This window comes from Populus alba, chromosome 10 (genome assembly GCF_005239225.2).
Source record: "Populus alba chromosome 10, ASM523922v2, whole genome shotgun sequence".
Classification (NCBI taxonomy): domain Eukaryota; kingdom Viridiplantae; phylum Streptophyta; class Magnoliopsida; order Malpighiales; family Salicaceae; genus Populus; species Populus alba.
In genome coordinates, this window is record NC_133293.1 from 19,840,788 (window position 1) to 19,862,050 (window position 21,263).

The following is a 21,263-nucleotide window of genomic DNA, read 5'->3' on the forward strand; positions in this document are numbered from 1 at the left end:
GTGTTTTTGAAAAAAAATTATTTTAATTTTTATTTTAAATTAATATATTTTTGAAGTTGTTAGATCATTTTAATATATTAATATTAAAAATAATTTTTAAAAATAAAAATATATTATTTTAATATTTTTAAAAATAAAACATACTTTTTAAAAATAACTCCTTAACATTCTCAACCTTCTTCTTACACCGGAGCACTTTTTAAGGACTAAAAAGATATTTTCCCTTTCTAGGAAAAATCGACTTGATCTCCAAGCAAGTACGAGGACATGGTGGGAATTCAGACATCAGATCGAGGACACTTAAGGAAAGAAAGGTCAATAAATACCTACAAACCCTATCTCACTTCTCACTCTCACATTTCTTTCTCTTCACTATCTTTTCCAGCGGCCAGGGTTTTAGCATCTCTCTTCAGGTCGGCCTCTCTCCCCCTCCTCGTTTACATCGCATCATTAATTGAATTTGACTGTAAATCAGTTTGCTCTGTCTAGCATTTGTGTTTTTGGGCCGTTTAATTATCTTTTAATCAGTTCTATCTCGAGCAAGATTTTTACTTTGATTTCTTCGTGCCTTTTGTTTGCTTTGAAGATTTACACACGCAGATCTATTACATGATAATTGATGTATATGGTTTCAGCATCTCGTCACTGATTTTTTTATATAGATTTAATAAGCTACTAATTTATATGATTATGAAATGCTTAGGTGTTCTTTGCTTGACTGTTTACTTTCAGCAACAGTTTCTCTTTGTTGGTATTTAGTAATAAATTTCTTATTCGACTGTTTATTTTATAGTTGCTGAATTGATATGAATGTGATTAACGTGGCCCTAAGAATCATCAGTGAAATGAAATGAAGTTAATATAATTAGACTGATTAGTTAATTATCGTTAATTTCATCGGAACTATCTTTCATCTGCCATGTCTAAGTTACCATTGGAATCATAACCTTTCCTAAAATGAACGAGTTTTTCGTTTGCTGTGGTGATGGTTTCTTAAACATCAATTTTGTATTGATTAGTTGTCCAACTGTACAAGTGCTAGCTCTTGCTCTTGAGACTTTTTATTTTTATGTCTGCTTGGAGCAAAAATCATGCCATATACAATTTTGTTTTCTGTGGATGACTTCCTTCTACAATTATCATGTTTTAATTTTGTTCATTTTGCGTGTAACAGTTCAGCTCTAAGATATTGTTCTGGACACTTCAACTAGATCTAGTTGAATGTTTAAGAAGTGATTTTTAGTGTCCTAGTATGTTGTTTTTAAATTTTAGACTTTTATGTATGGCAGCTCAAAACTAAGATTTCATAATGGGTAAAGAGAAGACTCACATCAACATCGTGGTCATTGGCCATGTTGACTCTGGAAAGTCGACCACCACTGGCCACTTGATTTACAAGCTTGGAGGTATTGACAAGCGTGTCATTGAGAGGTTTGAGAAGGAAGCTGCTGAGATGAACAAGAGGTCATTCAAGTATGCCTGGGTGCTCGACAAGCTCAAGGCCGAGCGCGAGCGTGGAATTACCATTGATATTGCCTTGTGGAAGTTTGAGACCACCAGGTACTACTGCACTGTCATCGATGCCCCAGGACATCGTGACTTTATCAAGAACATGATTACTGGAACTTCCCAGGCTGACTGTGCCGTGCTTATCATTGATTCCACCACTGGTGGTTTCGAAGCTGGTATCTCGAAGGATGGCCAGACCCGTGAGCATGCACTACTTGCCTTCACCCTTGGTGTGAAGCAAATGATCTGCTGCTGTAACAAGGTCTATTTCTATTCTCTTCTTTCAAGTTAAGTTTATTCTTGAAAGTTTATTACTCATTTTGCATTGATCTGTCTTGTCACGTGTATTTGAGAAGATATCTTTGGCTTGCTACTTATCTTTATTCTTGGGTTCTTGGAACAGATGGACGCCACCACTCCAAAGTACTCCAAGGCAAGGTATGATGAAATTGTCAAGGAAGTGTCATCCTACTTGAAGAAGGTCGGTTACAACCCTGACAAGATTCCCTTCGTCCCTATCTCTGGATTTGAGGGTGACAACATGATTGAGAGGTCGACCAACCTTGACTGGTACAAGGGTCCAACTCTCCTGGATGCCCTCGACCAGATCCAGGAGCCCAAGAGGCCCTCGGACAAGCCCCTCCGTCTCCCACTTCAGGACGTGTACAAGATTGGTGGTATCGGAACTGTCCCAGTGGGTCGTGTTGAAACTGGTGTCCTCAAGCCCGGCATGGTTGTCACTTTCGGTCCAACTGGACTGAGTACTGAAGTCAAGTCTGTTGAGATGCACCACGAGGCTCTCCAAGAGGCTCTTCCCGGTGACAATGTGGGGTTCAACGTCAAGAATGTCGCTGTTAAGGATCTGAAGCGTGGTTTTGTTGCCTCGAACTCCAAGGACGATCCTGCCAGGGAGGCTGCCAACTTCACGGCCCAGGTTATCATCATGAACCATCCTGGGCAGATCGGAAACGGTTACGCCCCTGTCCTTGACTGCCACACCTCTCACATTGCTGTGAAGTTTGCTGAGATCCTCACCAAGATCGACAGGCGGTCTGGTAAAGAACTGGAGAAGGAGCCCAAGTTCCTGAAGAACGGTGATGCTGGTATGATTAAGATGATTCCCACCAAGCCCATGGTGGTGGAGACATTCTCAGCGTATCCTCCACTAGGTCGTTTTGCTGTGAGGGACATGCGCCAGACCGTTGCTGTGGGAGTTATCAAGAACGTGGAGAAGAAGGATCCCTCTGGTGCTAAGGTGACCAAATCTGCTGCCAAGAAGGGTGCCAAGTAATCACTGTGTTGTGCAATTACCGCGTTGTTTCTTGTTAATTGTTAATTGTCCCTGAGCTATGTGTCATGAGAATTGTAGTCTTCTAAAATTTTGGAGATTGTATTATGTTTCTAGATTCATTATCGGCTCGTGAAATTTAGGTCTCGAGCATTTGGACGCTAAGAACTCCATGTCTTGTTTTTGTTTATGGGCGTTGAATTTACATTAGTTGTCTGCCCGCCTGCTCATATATTCAGTCTTCCTTCTAGTTTTATACCCTTTCCTTTCTGTCTGCTCATATTCAGTTGTCGTAAGCTTGTCATCTTTTTCTTGTATTTTGTACTATTTCGAATGTGTTGAAATGAAATGCGCTGCCTCTTGTTGTCAATTTAATTTACCTAGGGCCAATACAGGTAGCTGTAATGGTCTTAGTTGTGAAGCACCAGTTCTTGTTTCTATCAAGCGTTGTCTTTCAAGTTCTGTTAAATTTGGGCTTTGTCATGTAGATTCAAGTTCAACAAGGCATTTCACTAAAATATAGGCTAAACATTTATAGACCATCATGGCGTAGGGGTTTTTTTATTAGAAATATATTACAATAATATATATTTTTTATTTTTTAAAATTTATTTTTAATATTAAAATAATAAAAAAATTCGAAAGTTTTTAGAATCGGAGAGCTTTAAAAAAATATAAAAAATTCTGGTATGTGAAAAAGACAACTTTAAAATATATATTTTAAAAAAAACTATTGGGTAAAGTCAAATTGGAAATATAGTTGTTTATATAATATAAATATAGTATTTTTTCCATATACGTACTTCAATAGAAAAACATTATTTAAAAAAGTCAATTGTATTTTAACACATTTGATATTAATATAACTATTTATTAAAACTTTTTTATGCATAAAAATATATTAAATAAAATTTTAGCTTTTTTGATAAACGTGTGTGTATATATATATATATAGTCTTCAACTTGAAAACAAGTACTCTCTTGAAATTATAAAAATAACGGATGATTTTTTTTTTTAATCCTTTTCTTTTAGCTTATGCCCTCAGTACAATAAAATTCATGGGACATCCCAAAGTCGTTGCTTTTATTTGCTTTGTTGAGAGTTGATTTATTTGGAGCTACTCTTTTTAGTCATTTTATTTAGTTATTTATTATCATGAAATCTCCCTCAGCGTGAAGTGACTTGGCAACCTCCAGAGGAATAAAAAAGGGACCCAATTTCATTTCATTTAAAAACAGTTAAAGGTCCTTGATCACCAAGTAAGCACGCGGATTCCGTATAAAAAACAGAGGAGGTATGAGGACATGATGGCGATTCTAACCTCAAAATGAGGACATTTTAGGAAACCAAAATACCTGCAGGGTGATATAAATATATCCACAAACCCTATCAAGAAGTCCGTCATTCCCTCCTCCTTGCTCGCGGCTAGAGTTTAACAGGTTCGATTCACTGTCGCCTCTTCGTTTCACTCCTGTCTTTATCTCTAATTGTAAATCACTGTGGTTATCTAGTTAATGATTGGTATTCTTATTCTTATTCGTATGAAGTCTTTGATTGCTTTGTGATTTCAATCAGATTTATTATCTTTTAATCCAATTTTGTTTTGAGAGCAAGCCTTGGGTCTAGTTTTTTAGTGATTTTTACTTTCTTTAAAGATTTGTATACACATGTCTTTTAGATTATTTTGTTTTTGCAGTGGAAGTTTTTTTTAAAAAAATTATTATACAGATATAATAAGATAGTAAATTATATTGTTTTGATTTCGTCTTTGTTGGTTTTGGTACTGAAAAGAACTCTTAAACTTATTCCATTTTCTGTCAAGTTGTTGATTTGATATTATTGTGATTAATCTGAATGTAAGAATTGCCACTCAAATTAACTGATAATGATGTAACTAGATAGATTAATCATATTGCATATTTATACAGATTATCTTTTGTACGTGATTTTTTATGTTAGAACAGAATGTTATGCTGTGTTAAAATATATCAGAAATCGTGATGCATTGAAGTTGGATTGGACATACCATGGTGGATTTGTTATTGTTCTGGACACTTCAACTAGATCTAGTTGAATGTTTAAGAAGTGATTTTTAATGTCCTAGTATTTTGTTTTTAAATTTTAGATTTTTATGTATGGCAGCTCAAAACTAAGATTTCATAATGGGTAAAGAGAAGACTCACATCAACATTGTGGTCATTGGCCATGTTGACTCTGGAAAGTCGACCACCACTGGCCACTTGATTTACAAGCTTGGAGGTATTGACAAGCGTGTCATTGAGAGGTTCGAGAAGGAAGCTGCTGAGATGAACAAGAGGTCATTCAAGTATGCCTGGGTGCTCGACAAGCTCAAGGCTGAGCGCGAGCGTGGAATTACCATTGATATTGCCTTGTGGAAGTTTGAGACCACCAGGTACTACTGCACTGTCATTGATGCCCCAGGACATCGTGACTTTATCAAGAACATGATTACTGGAACTTCCCAGGCTGACTGTGCTGTGCTTATCATTGATTCCACCACTGGTGGTTTTGAAGCTGGTATCTCTAAGGATGGCCAGACCCGTGAGCACGCACTACTTGCCTTCACCCTTGGTGTGAAGCAAATGATCTGCTGCTGTAACAAGGTATATTTAGTTTTTCTTCCTTCAAGTTAATTGGGTGGTTAATATTTCATTGAATTCTTTCCTGTTGCATGTTTGTAGTAAGTTGTTTTTTGCTTTCTACTGATGTTTGCTGGTTCTTTTTGGAAAAGATGGACGCCACCACTCCAAAGTACTCCAAGGCAAGGTATGATGAAATTGTCAAGGAGGTGTCATCCTACTTGAAGAAGGTCGGTTACAACCCTGACAAGATTCCCTTCGTCCCTATCTCTGGATTTGAGGGTGACAACATGATTGAGAGGTCGACCAACCTTGACTGGTACAAGGGTCCAACTCTCCTGGATGCCCTCGACCAGATCCAGGAGCCCAAGAGGCCCTCAGACAAGCCCCTCCGTCTCCCACTTCAGGACGTGTACAAGATTGGTGGTATCGGAACTGTCCCAGTGGGTCGTGTTGAAACTGGTGTCCTCAAGCCCGGCATGGTTGTCACTTTTGGTCCAACTGGACTGAGCACTGAAGTCAAGTCTGTTGAGATGCACCACGAGGCTCTCCAAGAGGCTCTTCCCGGTGACAATGTGGGGTTCAACGTCAAGAATGTCGCTGTTAAGGATCTGAAGCGTGGTTTTGTTGCCTCGAACTCCAAGGACGATCCTGCCAGGGAGGCTGCCAACTTCACCGCCCAAGTTATCATCATGAACCATCCTGGGCAGATCGGAAACGGTTACGCCCCTGTCCTTGACTGCCACACCTCTCACATTGCTGTGAAGTTTGCTGAGATCCTCACCAAGATCGACAGGCGGTCTGGTAAGGAACTGGAGAAGGAGCCCAAGTTCCTGAAGAACGGCGATGCTGGTATGATTAAGATGATTCCCACCAAGCCCATGGTGGTGGAGACTTTCTCAGCGTATCCTCCACTCGGTCGTTTTGCTGTGAGGGACATGCGCCAGACCGTTGCTGTGGGAGTTATCAAGAACGTGGAGAAGAAGGATCCCTCTGGTGCTAAGGTGACCAAATCTGCTGCCAAGAAGGGTGCCAAGTGAACCGTGCAGGTTGATGCACTAAGAAGCTTTAATAAAAATCAAGAGTGGGTTCTTGTTACTGGTCCATTTCTTGGATGTCTATCTGTTCATTATGAGAACTGTAGTCTTAAGTCATCACCTTCATTGCAAGGCTTTTGTTCACAGAACTGGGTTCTTGATAGGCGGTGGCGGGGTTTTGGTCTTGATTTTTTTTCCGAGTCATTGTTGTGTCTCCCATGTTGAGAATTTTAATCTGTTTTAATTTGCACTTGCTCTGCTCAGAGTTTAAGTATTTTGCTGTTATGTTAAGTCCCCATGAATACTGTTTACAATTTTACTTGCCTAGTTTTTGTTCGTCTACTTAGTTTCTACCTATGCCTTTGTAGAAGAGTGATATTCTGAATGTTTTTTCTATTGCCTGTCTCTTAAGGTTTGAACTGCAATGTAGTATTTGCAAGGTTGTATCGTGATACTTCCCTTGCGGGTCGAATTGCCGAGATTAAGACGATTGCCTGTTCCCATTTCTTGTTCTATGTGCTTCATTTCTTAGGTGACTGAATGACTCTAATGTCGTTGTAATTTTTTTTTTTATCAAGGCAGTCCAAATTTATCAGTTGGCCTCCTGGTACGAATGCTTGGGTGGACGGGCCTCTAGCTGCAGAGGCAATCGGGATTCACAACTGTTTAGCGAGATCTCTTTGAAATCTGCAGTGAGAAAATTAGCGTGACCTGTCTTCCTGATGCAAACTCGAGCTTGTATTAAATTGATTTTGAGTGCTCTTACAGCGTGGAGACCAAAACAAGTGCTAATAGATTGCCTTCGTCCCGGGTTAGTGTGGAGCAGACCGGTGAGAGTATGAGGTTTTCAAATTGCCTACAGAATCGTTTAGGTCCATCTTCACAATGTCTCAAAACTGGCAAAGACAACGATGATCAGTGCATCGCATGAGGAGGTGGTGTAGTTGAGGGCTATTCAATCCCATAGCCACTCACCAAAGTAATCCATTTAATTCCCCCCCCCCTCTCTCTGGTTTTTTCCTAGTAATAATTTTTACTGAAATTTCATTTCTCATTCTATCAAAGAAATTAAAGCAACCTGGAATGAAGCATGCTTCACCGAACCCCACGTTGCTGGGGAGGAAAGGCAAATTGCTTGGAATCCACCCTCCCAAGGCCGGTTGAACTTGACATAACATGGACGGTAGAGCAGAGGAAAACCTGGAATTTTAGGTACAGGAGGCTTGCTTCGTTATTGGCAGGGGATGCATGCATATATACATGGTTTGCTTACATACATACATACATGGTTTGCTTCATTCTTGTACTTCCTGTACACCACTTAATTAGAGCTGAATTTTGGCGTGGGAGATGGCTTGGCTGAAGGGAGTAACTGAATATATATGCAGGTGATATTGGAGGTGCACTCTCAGATAAGTATCCAGTTACTAACAAAGTCCAGAGAAAATGCTGGAAGTAATATTTCCCTCACTAACCAGATTAGAACCTTGTTAAGGAGAGCATGGCAAGTTGCAGTTCCAGCACGTGCTGATTTGTTGGTGAACAAAGGAGCAGATCAAGTGATCAGCAGCGTAGTGTGTTTTGCAGAGCCTCCCCACTGGCAAGTGGAAATGTTTATGGGCTGATATGGGATTGCTACTCCACATTAAACATCAAAATTCAAATATTGATTCGTTTCCTACTCTAGAAAACATTGTCTCGATAAGTAGAAAAATGCCAGGGGGCGAAAAATGCCCTTTGGCTCAAAACCAGGCCAGAGCTTATCACAAGCCATAAAGTAAAATCAGGTCATACCGTACTCAGGGAAACCTTGCAGAATTTTCCAATCACAAATTTTTGAAAGCAGACTCGTGATCTGATTTCTGTGGGGTTAGTCTGTTCAGCAATGCCTTGTTATGACAGTGCTCTGAATCAACGAAGTAGAAATTTTCGTTCGCCTTAAAAGTCACAAAGGGCCTGTTGGTTTCTGGAAGCCGGATATCAGCAAATTTGATAGTCTTTGGAATGTAGGTTCCCAACCAGGACATCATCTCCACTTCAAAACTATCTGAGCCGGGCTGCCATCTAAGCTTGTGAATGTAAGGGCTAACAAACCAGTGCAGAGCAGCAGTGGTTGAAGCGCTGAAGAATATAACAGAAGATGCAACTGCCCCCTTCAGGATGACATTTGTATCTTGAGATGTCATAAAAGTTACAACTGGACCCAAGGATACAGACAGACAGCATGTTGAAAGAGAGAGCAGTTTTACTTTCTTGATGGTGGATGAGATTGGACCATAATACACCACCCCGGTTTCTTTTTCATCTTCTCCTACTTCCTTCCCTCGGCGTGGTCCAATGCTGATCTTATTGTCATCTTTTGTTGTTGTAGCTCGAGATGCCCATCTTTTCTGAGTAGCAGTGACACTGGCATGGTTGAAGTTGAGTTTGGAACACTGATCCTGTGGCCATGTGCCAAACCGACCAGGATGATAGCCTAAAAGAGAGAAAAACAATGACAATAAGAACACGTAGAGTAGTAGCTATTTAAGAAATGCTCCCAAGAACTTTGTAGATATGCTTTCTCATCTATTGATTAGCCTCTCCAAACAGAAGCAGATATTACTACATAACAGATAATACAAAAACATAATCAAGCAACTTCAGAAAGAATAATCTGCATTCGACTCATAATAAGAACCTTCCTGACACAAATCAATAGGCTGACTCTAAAATATGACTTGTCATGATCAGCAACAAATAAAATATGTATAAATGAACCCGAGTAAAGAGAAAAATTGAACAGAGATCATAGCATATTCCAATAACAGGTTCAAATACACATAATAGAAATTGCTATGGGGCATGAAATTATCAAAGGGAAATCAATGATCACGTTATGAATCCTGTAAAAGCAGGCGCTACTGAATTGAAATACAGAGTCTAAGACAGTGAGCAATTTGTCAAGTCTGATTCATTTAGACTATGGCATTGGTAGAAAGTTCCAAGACAACGCCTAAGAAATTCATTCTTACTGAACTCACGTAAAAAGGAGCTAAAAATAAAATGTAAGTGACAGCCAGTGGTACTCCTAGAATTCATCTAAACAGATGATACCTTCAGCCATATAGTCCATCACAAGCTATAGGGCACAAAAGATTCCCACTAACAGGTAAACCATATCCGTGAACAACTAAACTTAACCAGTGACCAGCTTTGCCCAAAAACAATTTAATTTCACAGAAGTGACCTCATGTTTTCAAATGAGAATTTCAACATAAAAGCAGCAAAAAGCAAATGACTTTAAAGTTCCTGATGTTGTTCGATGAAACCATTTAAGAGACAAGGGATGTTACATACAAAGATCGACAAACACACTAGCTGATTCAAGAAAGTGTCCCCGTAAGCAAAATTAATTATGATCTTTTAAGTCCAAACTGTAAATAAGTCCAGGCATATATTTCAGTCTAGGCAGCACAGAACAGAAATTGCAGCAAAGCAATATGGTGCAGAGGGAAAGATTCACAAAAACACGGTTGAAAAAGGACCGTCTTCAAACAAAATACAACAAATTTAATTCATGTGAGCTGGTTGATCCTAAATCTTTATATTAACGGCTTAATAAGTTAAAAACACAGAAGAACAGGCATTGAGCCACATACATTCCTAGCTTCCAACGAATCAAGTATTCACTACTCCAACAACATCAAACTATTCAAAAGTGCATATAGTTCACATATGCTCGGATATTGAGGATACTCAAGAAGCTGAAGACTGGTCGATCCTAAATCTTTATTGAACGGCTTAATTCAACAGAGTTGAAACCTTTTCACTAGATTATATACATAAGCCAGCCCCTCCCTCTTAATTCAACAGAACCTCTAAGAGAACAAAAACAATTAAGGGACTCTTACACTCTTCCAATTCTAAATCTTTATGCTTTTGAAAATTTAAACCCTTGTATGTGCTAAAGATTCCAGCTTTATTCACTCTAGAACAAATCCCCCCACAGAAATGAAACAACCTGGTTTCTTCTCCAATAAAAAATCAGATATTGCATCGTGACTTTTAAGTTAGTTACTGATTTGTGCTCTTTTAAGTAAAAATGAGATTGTAAAATGAAAACAGGGAAAAGGAAATGAAGAGAGAGACCTGAGTGGAAGTTTCTGATGGTTGAGAGCTGTTTGCTTTGAGATCGAAGCAAATGAAGAAGAGCCGCTCCTCTAGCCATTTCCTCGGGCTTCCTTTGAGTTTCTTGATTCCCGCAGGACTCTCTTCGTGAGTGTAAATATCCAAGGGTTTGGTTTGGACTAGGAGGGTTCAAGAGTCTTTGAGCTCAAGAATCAACTATCATATTCATGATTAGAAGAATCCGAAGGCCAAAAGGGCATTTGGTCTAGTGGTATGATTCTCGCTTAGGGTGCGAGAGGTCCCGAGTTCAATTCTCGGAATGCCCCTCAATTAATTTTTTAAGTCTCGCTGTTTTTTTCCGGTGAAGTGTTTCGGAGGGTTTCGGGTTAAGCAACTCGGAGATTTCGTGGCTTAGGGGAAGTCTTCCTTTAAAAAGATCACAAGATGGAATATCCGGTAGGAACACCAAAATTTCGATAACGTATTGTGTATCAATAAAGATATTACAATACCGTTTATCCAGAGCCAATGTCCTGATGGCAAGAAGCAATATCCAGATTATAATAATTAAAATTAAAAAAACCAACAATGGTTGATCACGGAATTATCAGTTGGATATTAAACCCGGTTCTGTCTAGAAATTGAATCATAGATTAGCGAGCTAATTACTTATCAAAATGATATTTTTTCCCTTTATTTATTTCTAATTATCAAAACGATAATTCTTAACATAACACTTTAAAGTTATATATATAGAACACAGTTTAACACAATTTACTGGCCACAAGCAGCATCAAGTTAATTAATCATACTATCTAGAGAGCTTTTATATTTGACAGCTTCTTTTCAGACCCAGTTCCTGTAAGAGTCCAACAATCGATTTCTTAATTGTTTTTCTCTTCCAAGCGTCTCATTTCCTCAGTCCTAACACACCACTGCTGCTGCCATGTCCTTTCTTTCTTGCATTTTTATTATTTATTTATTTATTGAGGCCTCAAACCCAGTACTCCTTCCAAAATCCTGACAAAACAGTCGAAACAAAAATGAATTAATCAAACGAAATAAAATATTCTAATGTCTTGAAAGAACCTTCCCTTAAAAAAAGAAGTCCTCCTCTCTTCTTCCTTTATATACTTTGATTTTGGCTAGCAAACCAATCCATCAATGACCATCTCTCTCTCAACTTCAAGGCCATTTTTCGCTCTTCTCTTTCTTTCCCTCTGTTTATAAAAACAGGCTCACAAAATGGAAAATACCACCATTATTCATCACCATGAGGGGGGGTTAGAGCCTGGACAAGACCTCTCCTTCGGTGATCTCCCATCATCCCTCGACGAAGAACCTGAACGCGACACTTGTTATCATGATGATCAAGAACAAAGAAATTCCTTTTCAAGCCAAGACTTCTTTGAGTTCTCGCCACCTGTTGATCAGAGCACAGAGACAAACCCTCCACGAGATATCATCGATCTTCTTTGGAAGAAACATACTCCACGAGACAAAACAATACGCCAACAGTCCTAACCCTTTTATTCATGGTACGAACTCTCATAACCCATTCTGTCGTTCACCTCACTTGTTGAACAGAAGCAGACGTTCACCTTCACTTCACATAGAAACCTCAAAACCTTCTCAGGCCCCAATTTCAACCGGTAGTTTCCGGGACCAGTACTCAAGTAATAGTTCAAGAAAGCACAAGGTCTTGATAGGATTGGCAAAGATTCCAACAAAAATGGACCTTGGTGACATCAAGAAAAGGCAGAGCCGTCAAGCACCGGCACCCATGATCCCGGCTGCAGTGCTGGCTGGTGATGAAAAACGCCTTTTTATGGGCATTGATAGATCAGGTAAAAGCAGCCAAAAGGATCGTGGGGAATTCGCCAAACCATTAAAGTGGAGGACATATCTTTCAGGTTTTTTCGCCAAGGTTTGTTTTAAAGGGTGCTTCCCCTCCTGTGATCAGGGCTTGATCATCCTTGCACTTGATCAGAGATTGATTCTCGGATTTTATGTATATGGAAAGTCCATAGGTAATTATAATGAGTGGATTTTACTTGATTATTGAACCATCTCTACAGTTCAAATCATTCCCTTTGTGTGCAATACTTCTGAAAATGTGGAGTCTTGATGTTCTTCCAAGTACTCTGCCTCGGGCTACAAATTGGTGGCAAATTTGTATAAAGACTTCGTTTATATGGATGAAATCTGTATAAAAATTTATCTTATCTTAGCTCCCTGTAATTTTTTTCTCAAAAAGAATTTAATAGAACATCTTTTAATTTCTAGTTTACATCCACAAAGAATCCACTTATGATTTCAACATGTTTCTACTTTCTACCTTGTAATTTTTTTAATTCAAATATAATTTAAACTTGTTCCTATATATATATATATATATATATATCATTTTAAGTGTGGTATATAATACGAGAAAAAAAATAATTTCTATATATAAAAATTAATTTAAGGATATTTTAAAAAGATTTGGAAAAAAGTTCAAAAAGAAAAGGCCAAATTAGAGGTACACTATTTTGGTGCATTCAAAGGAAAACAAGAGTGAGAGAAACGACGCCGTTACCCGACATATCACAGCAGCATGAATAAACCGACGTCGTTAAAAAGAGAAGTCAGGTTTTCGTTTCGCAATTTGGCAAGACAGATAGCGAGACAGAAGCAGTCTCCCTGCGCCTGCTCTGTTACTTACACCACTCCCTCTACTGTCTCCGTATACAGATACGTATACTTCCAGGTATTTTACCCATGAAATGTATGTATATATCTTCTGCTTAGCAATTCAATTTTACCATCATTGAATGTTTTTAACAAAGTTTAATTTGTATTTGTTTTCTTTTCTTTTCTGTTTTAGCAGTCAGATGGAACCGTCGGTTTTTTATTTTAGCAATCTTCCGGTAAGAAATCCCGACGGAAACGATGCCGACACGGAGGGTTTCAAGCATAGCGTGGATGAAATTTTCCAAAAAGTTGATAAAGTAAGTCCGTCATCATAAAAACAATTGCGCGTAGAATGAATGTTGTGAAAGATTTGAGGATTATTTTGGTTTTTGCTTTTGAATCTGTAGTTGGAGCAAAGAATGAATGAGGTTGAGCAGTTTTACTTGGATATAAGCAAAAAGCAGCAGAGTGGTTCTTCGAAAGGTGGTGGTAGCTCGATTGTGAAAGACAAAGATAAAGAGAGGCATGTTCCTAGTATTAGGAAACAGCAGCAAGATGCGTCAAAACGAGAGGCTGCTGCTGCTAAGAGAATGCAAGAGCTTATGCGCCAATTCGGTACAATATTGCGTCAAGTAATGTATCACTCGGTGCTTTCTATGTTTTTCGTTTGTCTGGATGAAACCTGATTTTTCCTTTCTGTTACGAAATCTTAAGGTGGATTGAGAAATTGCTGTTTGGATTGTTTAATATGTTATGGAAATTGGTTCCTTTTACCCCTGCAATATCTCATTGTTATGATGACAGACCAATTAGTTATGGAAATTTGTTCTTGGATGCTCGAGGTTAAAGAAACAAAATAAGTGTTACGAGCTGATTTTCGTTATCTCATGTAGTTTCTTTTTTGTTGCCTTCAGATCACGCAGCACAAATGGGCTTGGCCTTTTATGCAACCTGTAGATGTTAAAGGTCTTAGGTTGCATGACTATTATGAGGTGAAGTTATAGCATCCTTCTCAATTTCCTATGTCATCAGCATGTACTACAACAGAAATCACATGAAGCGCATTTACCCTTTTCCAGTGACTGCGCAGGAATCGTTAAGTATAATTGTGAACACTATACAACACACAAACCCCTTTTAAACATGTATCGAGTTGTTTTTAAACGGATAGCGAATTGTGCTTTCAACTTTCAGTTTGTGTGATCAGGGATCACGCACATGCAGGTGTGACTTGTTACTTAGTTGGGAATATGACCCACCATGAATTTTAGTTGTTTCAATCATTTATCACTCCGGTTGTTAATTGCTCTACCATTTTAGAGTTGGATTCCATCTGAATATGACTTCAATGAATTTGGCACATATGGTATTCAATAGGTTATCGACAAGCCCATGGACTTCAGTACAATAAAAAATCAAATGGAGGCTAAGGATGGCACAGGATATAAGAATGTCAGAGAGATAAGTGCTGATGCGAGGTTAGTGTTTAAGAATGCAATGAAATATAATGATGAAAGAAGCGATGTTCATGTTATGGCCAAAACATTGCTGGGAAAATTTGAGGAGAAGTGGCTACAACTTCTACCTAAAGTCACTGAAGAGGTATGTGTTATTGAGCTATCTTAGTCCATGATCTTGTTGCTGAGAGAAATGCAATTGCCTTGTTTTTTTGATTTCTGGTTAATTTTATGGAATACCAAATCAATACACACAGGAAAAAAGAAGAGAAGATGAGGAAGTGGAGGCTAAATTGGATATGCAGCTTGCTCAGGAGGCTGCTCATGCTAAAATGGCTCGTGATTTGAGTAATGAGGTATACTGAAACTTCACAGCCTTTCTCACAAATATGTAAAGCACTGAAAAATCTTTTAATTTGCTTCCTCCAATGCTTGATCTATTAATATTTTTGTATAACTATAGAATTCTCCATAAACATGTTGAAATTGATTTTCTATTGGTATAATCAAGTTCAACCATGCATTTCATCTTGTATTAGGGTTATGTTGGAAAATATGTTTTAAGATTCTGTAATGACCTGTTTTCAGCTTTATGAGGCTGATATGCATCTGGAAGAGCTTCGGGATATTGTTGTTCAAAAGTGCAGGTTAGCGGTGCTCCAACATTGTACATGTAGTGGATAATACTGTGAATACAAAAGTTGTTTCTTATAGGTGTATTCTGGGTATGCTTAAAAGCTAACTTACGAGTTACATCTGCTTGAAGATTTAAAATTCTGTTTTCCAATTCTCCATGGAAACTAAGTTAATTTTGAAAATTCCATTCCAGAAAGATGTCCACTGAAGAGAAAAGAAAGCTCGGGGTGGCCCTTACGAGACTTTCTCCTGAAGATCTAACTAAAGCCTTGGAGATTGTTGCTCGGAATAATCCAGGCTTCCAAGCAACTGCTGAAGAGGTGGATCTCGACATTGATGTGCAGGTCATAATTTGTGTTACAATTATTGCTTCTTTGTTAGATTCTTAACGAACTGTTTGGTAAAGGAATGAATTGTTGAGCTTGCTCTGTCCCCGTTGCAGACTGAATCCACCCTATGGAGGCTAAAGATTTTGGTGAAAGATGTGCTGGAAGTCCAGGGAAAAAGTGCGGCAAGCACAGGTGGCAATAACAACAACAACAACAAGAACGCCAGCAATAACAACAAACGAAAAAGAGAAATTTGCGATGCTATTGCCAAAACTGCCAAGAAAAGGAGTAAAAAGCCCTCTTCTTGATCTTTTTGTACCATAAACAAGTGTTTTTCTGGATTCTGGTAAGCTTTCATCTTGGTTGCATTTTCCCATGGAACAAGGTAGCGGGCAGCAATTCTTACTGTCTGATAACGAGCCTGACTTGTCAAGGCACATATCTTGACTTGTCTCTGGGTAAATGATATTTATCTTTTGAGAGGAGCTAGTTGTTACTAAGCCATTATAATGTGCAATTGTTTTTTTAAAAAAATCAGAATCAAGCGCTTTTGCTTTTTTTTTTTTTGCTATGTAAATCTCCTTCGCTTGTGCCGCCACAATTTTGTAAGATGTACAACATTTTTGGCATGAGTTTGGAATGGAGGAGTTGGGCCCCTTCATGACTTCTTGGCCATTTGCTCAACACAACACTTTCAACCATCGATTCGGACTTTACACACATCCCACTCTTCTCTGTCAGAGTAGGAAGATAGCTTTGATTGTGTCTGAACTGCCTAATGACTCTCACCCAGAAAACTTCCACACTGGGTTACCTTGTCTTCTGTTTCTTAGTGGCATAATCTCTTTGCATCTTAATGTGATCCCGAAAATTTTTGCTTGGTTATCTTTCTTCAAGAAAATGCTTCTCCAATCCCTGTGATGGAAGATACTAGCAATATGAGAAACGGAGCATTTACCTTTGAGGCCATGACTGCTTAATAAATGAACATTTTGATTGAGTGGTGATGGTCGATTAGTGGATCAATGATTCGAGTGGTGCTGCTCGTGAGTGATACTTTTGTTTAATGGAGAACAGGGATGGGACTTGAATTTTCGCAACGTGTCACTTGGAACAGCTGGATGTTTACTGGCGGCAATGCTTTCCTGTTTAAGTTTCGCCACACCTTTTTTCTTTCTACGCCACGCATGTCTTGCTGCTCATATGACTTCTTCCTCCCCAGTTATGAACAAAGGGAGGTTTTGTAGCAAAAGTACCTCTATGGAGCACCAATGGGCAACTGGATTCACGACACTTATCTCTTTACTCTTATAGAAAGGGTGGGGAAATATGTGTGGGTGAGGATGGAGCATCTGAGGGAAATCAAGCCACGGTGCCGGGGAGGGGATGGCTTGCAACCCACTGGTGCTAGGCGATGGAAATTGCTGGAACTGGTGGCTGAGCAGTTTGCATCCACCCGCCCTTTCTTTTCAATTCCTTCTATAACTACTCGTTTTTCTCTCACAGCAACATGTCGTCTCCCAGTGTATAGAATGTCAAGTCTCCTGGCTTGACAGTAAATTAATCTATTGGGATTGGTCTGTACACCAGTTTCATGCACTAATTTCTCAGAAATCACAGCAGGTTGTATGGTACCAGCCAGTTCTTTTGTTTATATATAAACTTCCATGATCTTTAAAGTTACATTTTGAAGTGAAGGATCCTATTTGTCTTGATGAAAACAAGTTTTTAGTATCGTCTCATGACACCGCTGAAAGCCGAGGAATGGAAGGTGCACCAGAAGGTCAAGGATGTCGATGCCCAATTGCAATGCCAGAGGAGGAGGTGCTCCCTCTCCTCTCTTTAATTATTAACAATCGTTATTGTGCTATTGTTTGATGGAGTTTAAGATCAAGATTTGGAAACAGATCAACAAAAAAAAAAAAAAAAGATGAAGGTTTTTTTTATAGAATATAGTCTCTAATATATTATTCTTCTTCAAAGAAAATGCTATCGTTTCCATACAAACCTTTGTTTTGTACATGTTGAAAAAAATAGAAAGTAAAAACCAATATAGCACATTACTTTCAATCTAAACTTTCCAAAAACCTTAAGAGCAAGCTATTAAATGTGAAAAACTTATAGATTTAAAATCATATATTTCTACCTAAATTCGTAAAATAATTAAAATGGATCGTTGATTTTTAGTCAAGTGTCACCCCTTTTCGCTCCTGTAAACAAAAGAATGTACAAAAGTTCAATAAGATGAATTCTACATAACAAAACAGACCCTATACACAGTTATTAGCCCGATCCTAAGAGTTGGGCCTCCATATCTTTATTCTTCAACACCTTGTCAATGTTTCAGCCCACAGCCATCGTTTAAGCTTTGGGTATTTGGGGTCCTTAAATTCAATATGCACAGAGGGCTCCCCAATATTAAAGCTTTCGAGGGTTTCTTTGTCGCCCGAATTATAAAGCGAAGAATGATCTAGTTCATGAACCTTTTCACACTCCAGATTTATGAAATGATGCATGATTGACTGGACAGGACCTCTTAACACTTCCAGATGCGCAGAAGAAAGAAAGGAGACATGACGACGCTTCCACGTCATAGAGACTATTTTAGACGATTAACGGTTCCCGGAAAAAACGACTCTTGGGTTTTTCATCGCATAAACCACCTCTTCCCGGTGAAATTGTACACGCATCCTCGGTTTAAATGGCGGAAACTAATGGAGACAGAAGCAGAGCTTGCGAAGCATCGCTAGGGTGCAATGTATTACGTGGCATTCATTCTATCAAGAAAAAGAAAATCCAAAGGAATAACGCGAAATAAAAGATGCACCGACTGATAACGAGTTTTGACATGAAATTTCAGATAAAACACAACACGTCTTCCGGAGTTCCCGGAGTCCGATAACTAGACATTAAAATTAAAATAGGAGCTGTTCATGAAACTAGAAACATCACCAACATCTAAATTTAGGAGAAGCCAGCAAAAATGAAGGCAGAAACTGACTGCAGAAAGAACATCAAGCCTTGAATTGCGCCACCGCCGGTCAAGAACCCAGTTCTGAGAACAGCCTTGTGATGATGGTGTCCACATAAAACTAAAGGTCTCATGACACAAAGATAGACAACCAATAAAAAGCAAGATATTATTTTTAAAATAGCTTTCAATAGCATCAACCTGCACGGTTCACTTGGCACCCTTCTTGGCAGCAGATTTGGTCACCTTAGCACCAGAGGGATCCTTCTTCTCCACGTTCTTGATAACTCCCACAGCAACGGTCTGGCGCATGTCCCTCACAGCAAAACGACCGAGTGGAGGATACGCTGAGAAAGTCTCCACCACCATGGGCTTGGTGGGAATCATCTTAATCATACCAGCATCACCGTTCTTCAGGAACTTGGGCTCCTTCTCCAGTTCCTTACCAGACCGCCTGTCGATCTTGGTGAGGATCTCAGCAAACTTCACAGCAATGTGAGAGGTGTGGCAGTCAAGGACAGGTGCGTAACCGTTTCCGATCTGCCCAGGATGGTTCATGATGATAACCTGGGCAGTGAAGTTGGCAGCCTCCCTTGCAGGATCGTCCTTGGAGTTTGAGGCAACAAAACCACGCTTCAGATCCTTAACAGCAACATTCTTGACGTTGAACCCCACATTGTCACCAGGAAGAGCCTCCTGGAGAGCCTCGTGGTGCATCTCAACAGACTTGACTTCAGTGCTCAGTCCAGTTGGACCGAAAGTGACAACCATGCCGGGCTTGAGGACACCAGTTTCAACACGACCCACTGGGACAGTTCCGATACCACCAATCTTGTACACGTCCTGAAGTGGGAGACGGAGGGGCTTGTCTGAGGGCCTCTTGGGCTCCTGGATCTGGTCGAGGGCATCCAGGAGTGTTGGGCCCTTGTACCAGTCAAGGTTGGTGGACCTCTCAATCATGTTGTCGCCCTCAAATCCAGAGATAGGGACAAAGGGAATCTTGTCAGGGTTGTAACCGACCTTCTTCAAGTAGGATGACACTTCCTTGACAATTTCATCATACCTTGCCTTGGAGTACTTTGGAGTGGTGGCGTCCATCTGTTCCAAGAATCCAAGAATAAAGATTAGCAAGTCGAAGAAATCTTCTCAAATACACGTGACAATACAGATCAATGCAAAATGAGCAATAAACTCAACTTGAAAGAAGAGAATAGAAATATACCTTGTTACAGCAGCAGATCATTTGCTTCACACCAAGGGTGAAGGCAAGGAGTGCGTGCTCACGGGTCTGGCCATCCTTGGAGATACCAGCTTCGAAACCACCAGTGGTGGAATCAATGATAAGCACGGCACAGTCAGCCTGGGAAGTTCCAGTAATCATGTTCTTGATAAAGTCACGATGTCCAGGGGCATCGATGACAGTGCAGTAGTACCTGGTGGTCTCAAACTTCCACAAGGCAATATCAATGGTAATTCCACGCTCGCGCTCAGCCTTGAGCTTGTCGAGCACCCACGCATACTTGAATGACCTCTTGTTCATCTCAGCAGCTTCCTTCTCGAACCTCTCAATGACACGCTTGTCAATACCTCCAAGCTTATAAATCAAGTGGCCAGTGGTGGTCGATTTTCCAGAGTCAACATGGCCAATGACAACGATGTTGATGTGAGTCTTCTCTTTACCCATGCTTAAGTCTTAGTGTTAAACTGTTAAACATAAAAAATATAATGTTAGAAACCATCCATGCCATACTAAAAATACACAATGAGAGCATAATCGAAAGAAGGAATAAAGTCAACATCCAGAGGATAAATCATAGCAGTAGCTTTAAATTATTGACAGATTTTAGTAATTAAATTTCCAAAACCTCAACCTATAATAAAATTGCTATTAAAATCACAAAGCAGCACAGTGAGAACTGTTTATATAACAATTCTTCAAGATGCAACATCCGTTTAAACTTTAAAGAGAACAAAAACACCAACTATCCAGTATCTGATAAACAGTTGCAGCTTTTCAAATTTACAAATTTCAAATCCTGAAAATTAAACAAGTCTATTATCTCATCAACAAACGATTAACAGATCTAGATATCATCCATGAGAAGCCAGGTCAACAGATATGTAAAAAAAATATTTTTCTTCAGAAGATCATAACAACAACAATTAATTTCTAATATCCATATCTGTCAAGCAGGAACAATTATCATTTAAGTTCTAACACGGAATCCAAATACACTAATGATATCTTTTAGATCTGCGTAAAAAAATAAAAATAAAAAAAAAAGAATTACAAAGGCACCAACAGTCAAATTTTAAACATAATACAGCTTAAAATCTTCGACAGCGAAACCAGAAAAACTAACAAAACTTAATTAGAGATTAACCAGAAAAACACAATTACAATAACCTTTATTAGAACTAGAATAGAAAGAAAAGAGAGATAGATATCGAAGAATCAACCTGAAGAAAGTTTCGCTTAAACCTTAGCCGCGAAGGAGATGATAGGCAGAGAGTAGCTAATGGGGGTGAAGAGAGAGTGTAGGGTTTGTGTCATTTATATTGCAAATATTGTAATTTGAGTTCCTAAACTGTCCTTGTTATTAATTTAGAATCCCTGAGATATCCTCTCGTGACTTTTCCCTGATGTGTATA

At 39.1% G+C, this 21,263-nt stretch overlaps 5 protein-coding genes and 1 non-coding gene across 7 annotated transcripts; 4 read left to right on the forward strand and 2 right to left on the reverse strand.

Moving 5' to 3' along the window:
* Positions 1 to 288: 288 nt before the first annotated feature.
* On the forward strand, positions 289 to 3,053 carry LOC118059945 (elongation factor 1-alpha). Its single transcript, XM_035072989.2, has 3 exons — positions 289 to 413; positions 1,290 to 1,771; positions 1,913 to 3,053. The coding sequence occupies exons 2-3, from the start codon at positions 1,310 to 1,312 to the stop codon at positions 2,798 to 2,800; spliced, it is 1,350 nt and encodes a 449-aa protein (XP_034928880.1). The 5' UTR covers positions 289 to 413; positions 1,290 to 1,309; the 3' UTR covers positions 2,801 to 3,053.
* Positions 3,054 to 4,092: 1,039 nt separating this feature from the next.
* LOC118059947 (elongation factor 1-alpha) lies at positions 4,093 to 6,777 on the forward strand. The gene is made up of 3 exons (XM_035072992.2): positions 4,093 to 4,237; positions 4,941 to 5,422; positions 5,551 to 6,777. Exons 2-3 carry the CDS (start codon positions 4,961 to 4,963, stop codon positions 6,436 to 6,438), a joined length of 1,350 nt encoding a protein of 449 aa, XP_034928883.1. The 5' UTR covers positions 4,093 to 4,237; positions 4,941 to 4,960; the 3' UTR covers positions 6,439 to 6,777.
* A 1,256-nt stretch (positions 6,778 to 8,033) lies between these two features.
* LOC118059950 (uncharacterized) lies at positions 8,034 to 10,723 on the reverse strand. The gene is made up of 2 exons (XM_035072996.2): positions 10,567 to 10,723; positions 8,034 to 8,911 (listed from the first exon to the last, which is right to left on the reverse strand). The coding sequence occupies exons 1-2, from the start codon at positions 10,643 to 10,645 to the stop codon at positions 8,262 to 8,264; spliced, it is 729 nt and encodes a 242-aa protein (XP_034928887.1). The 5' UTR covers positions 10,646 to 10,723; the 3' UTR covers positions 8,034 to 8,261.
* A 76-nt stretch (positions 10,724 to 10,799) lies between these two features.
* Positions 10,800 to 10,871, forward strand: TRNAP-AGG (transfer RNA proline (anticodon AGG)). Its single transcript has one exon. It is a non-coding gene; the product is annotated as a tRNA-Pro (tRNA).
* Positions 10,872 to 13,145: 2,274 nt separating this feature from the next.
* LOC118059948 (transcription factor GTE6) lies at positions 13,146 to 16,204 on the forward strand. Of its 2 annotated transcripts, none has more exons than XM_035072993.2 (9): positions 13,146 to 13,294; positions 13,415 to 13,535; positions 13,626 to 13,850; positions 14,133 to 14,210; positions 14,596 to 14,820; positions 14,933 to 15,031; positions 15,264 to 15,322; positions 15,505 to 15,655; positions 15,754 to 16,204. In XM_035072993.2, the coding sequence occupies exons 2-9, from the start codon at positions 13,419 to 13,421 to the stop codon at positions 15,946 to 15,948; spliced, it is 1,149 nt and encodes a 382-aa protein (XP_034928884.1). In that variant the 5' UTR covers positions 13,146 to 13,294; positions 13,415 to 13,418; the 3' UTR covers positions 15,949 to 16,204. The 2 variants fall into 2 exon arrangements, with proteins under 2 accessions (XP_034928884.1, XP_034928885.1); XM_035072994.2 differs by having other exon boundaries at positions 13,162 to 13,294; positions 13,412 to 13,535.
* Positions 16,205 to 18,445: 2,241 nt separating this feature from the next.
* LOC118059944 (elongation factor 1-alpha) lies at positions 18,446 to 21,230 on the reverse strand. The gene is made up of 3 exons (XM_035072988.2): positions 21,072 to 21,230; positions 19,834 to 20,315; positions 18,446 to 19,709 (listed from the first exon to the last, which is right to left on the reverse strand). The coding sequence occupies exons 2-3, from the start codon at positions 20,293 to 20,295 to the stop codon at positions 18,822 to 18,824; spliced, it is 1,350 nt and encodes a 449-aa protein (XP_034928879.1). The 5' UTR covers positions 20,296 to 20,315; positions 21,072 to 21,230; the 3' UTR covers positions 18,446 to 18,821.
* Between the last annotated feature and the right edge of the window lie 33 nt (positions 21,231 to 21,263).

What these genes read in the sequence shown, in the direction of transcription:
- LOC118059945 (XM_035072989.2), top strand. Translation starts at nt 1,310, where the DNA reads ATGGGTAAAGAGAAGACTCACATCAACATCGTGGTCATTGGCCATGTT. An exon ending in TGATCTGCTGCTGTAACAAG is followed by an intron (nt 1,772 to 1,912) that starts GTCTATTTCTAT and finishes TTCTTGGAACAG; the next exon opens with ATGGACGCCACCACTCCAAA.
- LOC118059947 (XM_035072992.2), top strand. Translation starts at nt 4,961, where the DNA reads ATGGGTAAAGAGAAGACTCACATCAACATTGTGGTCATTGGCCATGTT. An exon ending in TGATCTGCTGCTGTAACAAG is followed by an intron (nt 5,423 to 5,550) that starts GTATATTTAGTT and finishes TTTTTGGAAAAG; the next exon opens with ATGGACGCCACCACTCCAAA.
- LOC118059950 (XM_035072996.2), bottom strand. Translation starts at nt 10,645, where the DNA reads ATGGCTAGAGGAGCGGCTCTTCTTCATTTGCTTCGATCTCAAAGCAAA. An exon ending in CATCAGAAACTTCCACTCAG is followed by an intron (nt 8,912 to 10,566) that starts GTCTCTCTCTTC and finishes TCTCTCTTTTAG; the next exon opens with GCTATCATCCTGGTCGGTTT.
- LOC118059948 (XM_035072993.2), top strand. Translation starts at nt 13,419, where the DNA reads ATGGAACCGTCGGTTTTTTATTTTAGCAATCTTCCGGTAAGAAATCCC. An exon ending in TCGGTACAATATTGCGTCAA is followed by an intron (nt 13,851 to 14,132) that starts GTAATGTATCAC and finishes TGTTGCCTTCAG; the next exon opens with ATCACGCAGCACAAATGGGC. An exon ending in CTCGTGATTTGAGTAATGAG is followed by an intron (nt 15,032 to 15,263) that starts GTATACTGAAAC and finishes ACCTGTTTTCAG; the next exon opens with CTTTATGAGGCTGATATGCA.
- LOC118059944 (XM_035072988.2), bottom strand. Translation starts at nt 20,295, where the DNA reads ATGGGTAAAGAGAAGACTCACATCAACATCGTTGTCATTGGCCATGTT. An exon ending in TGATCTGCTGCTGTAACAAG is followed by an intron (nt 19,710 to 19,833) that starts GTATATTTCTAT and finishes TTCTTGGAACAG; the next exon opens with ATGGACGCCACCACTCCAAA.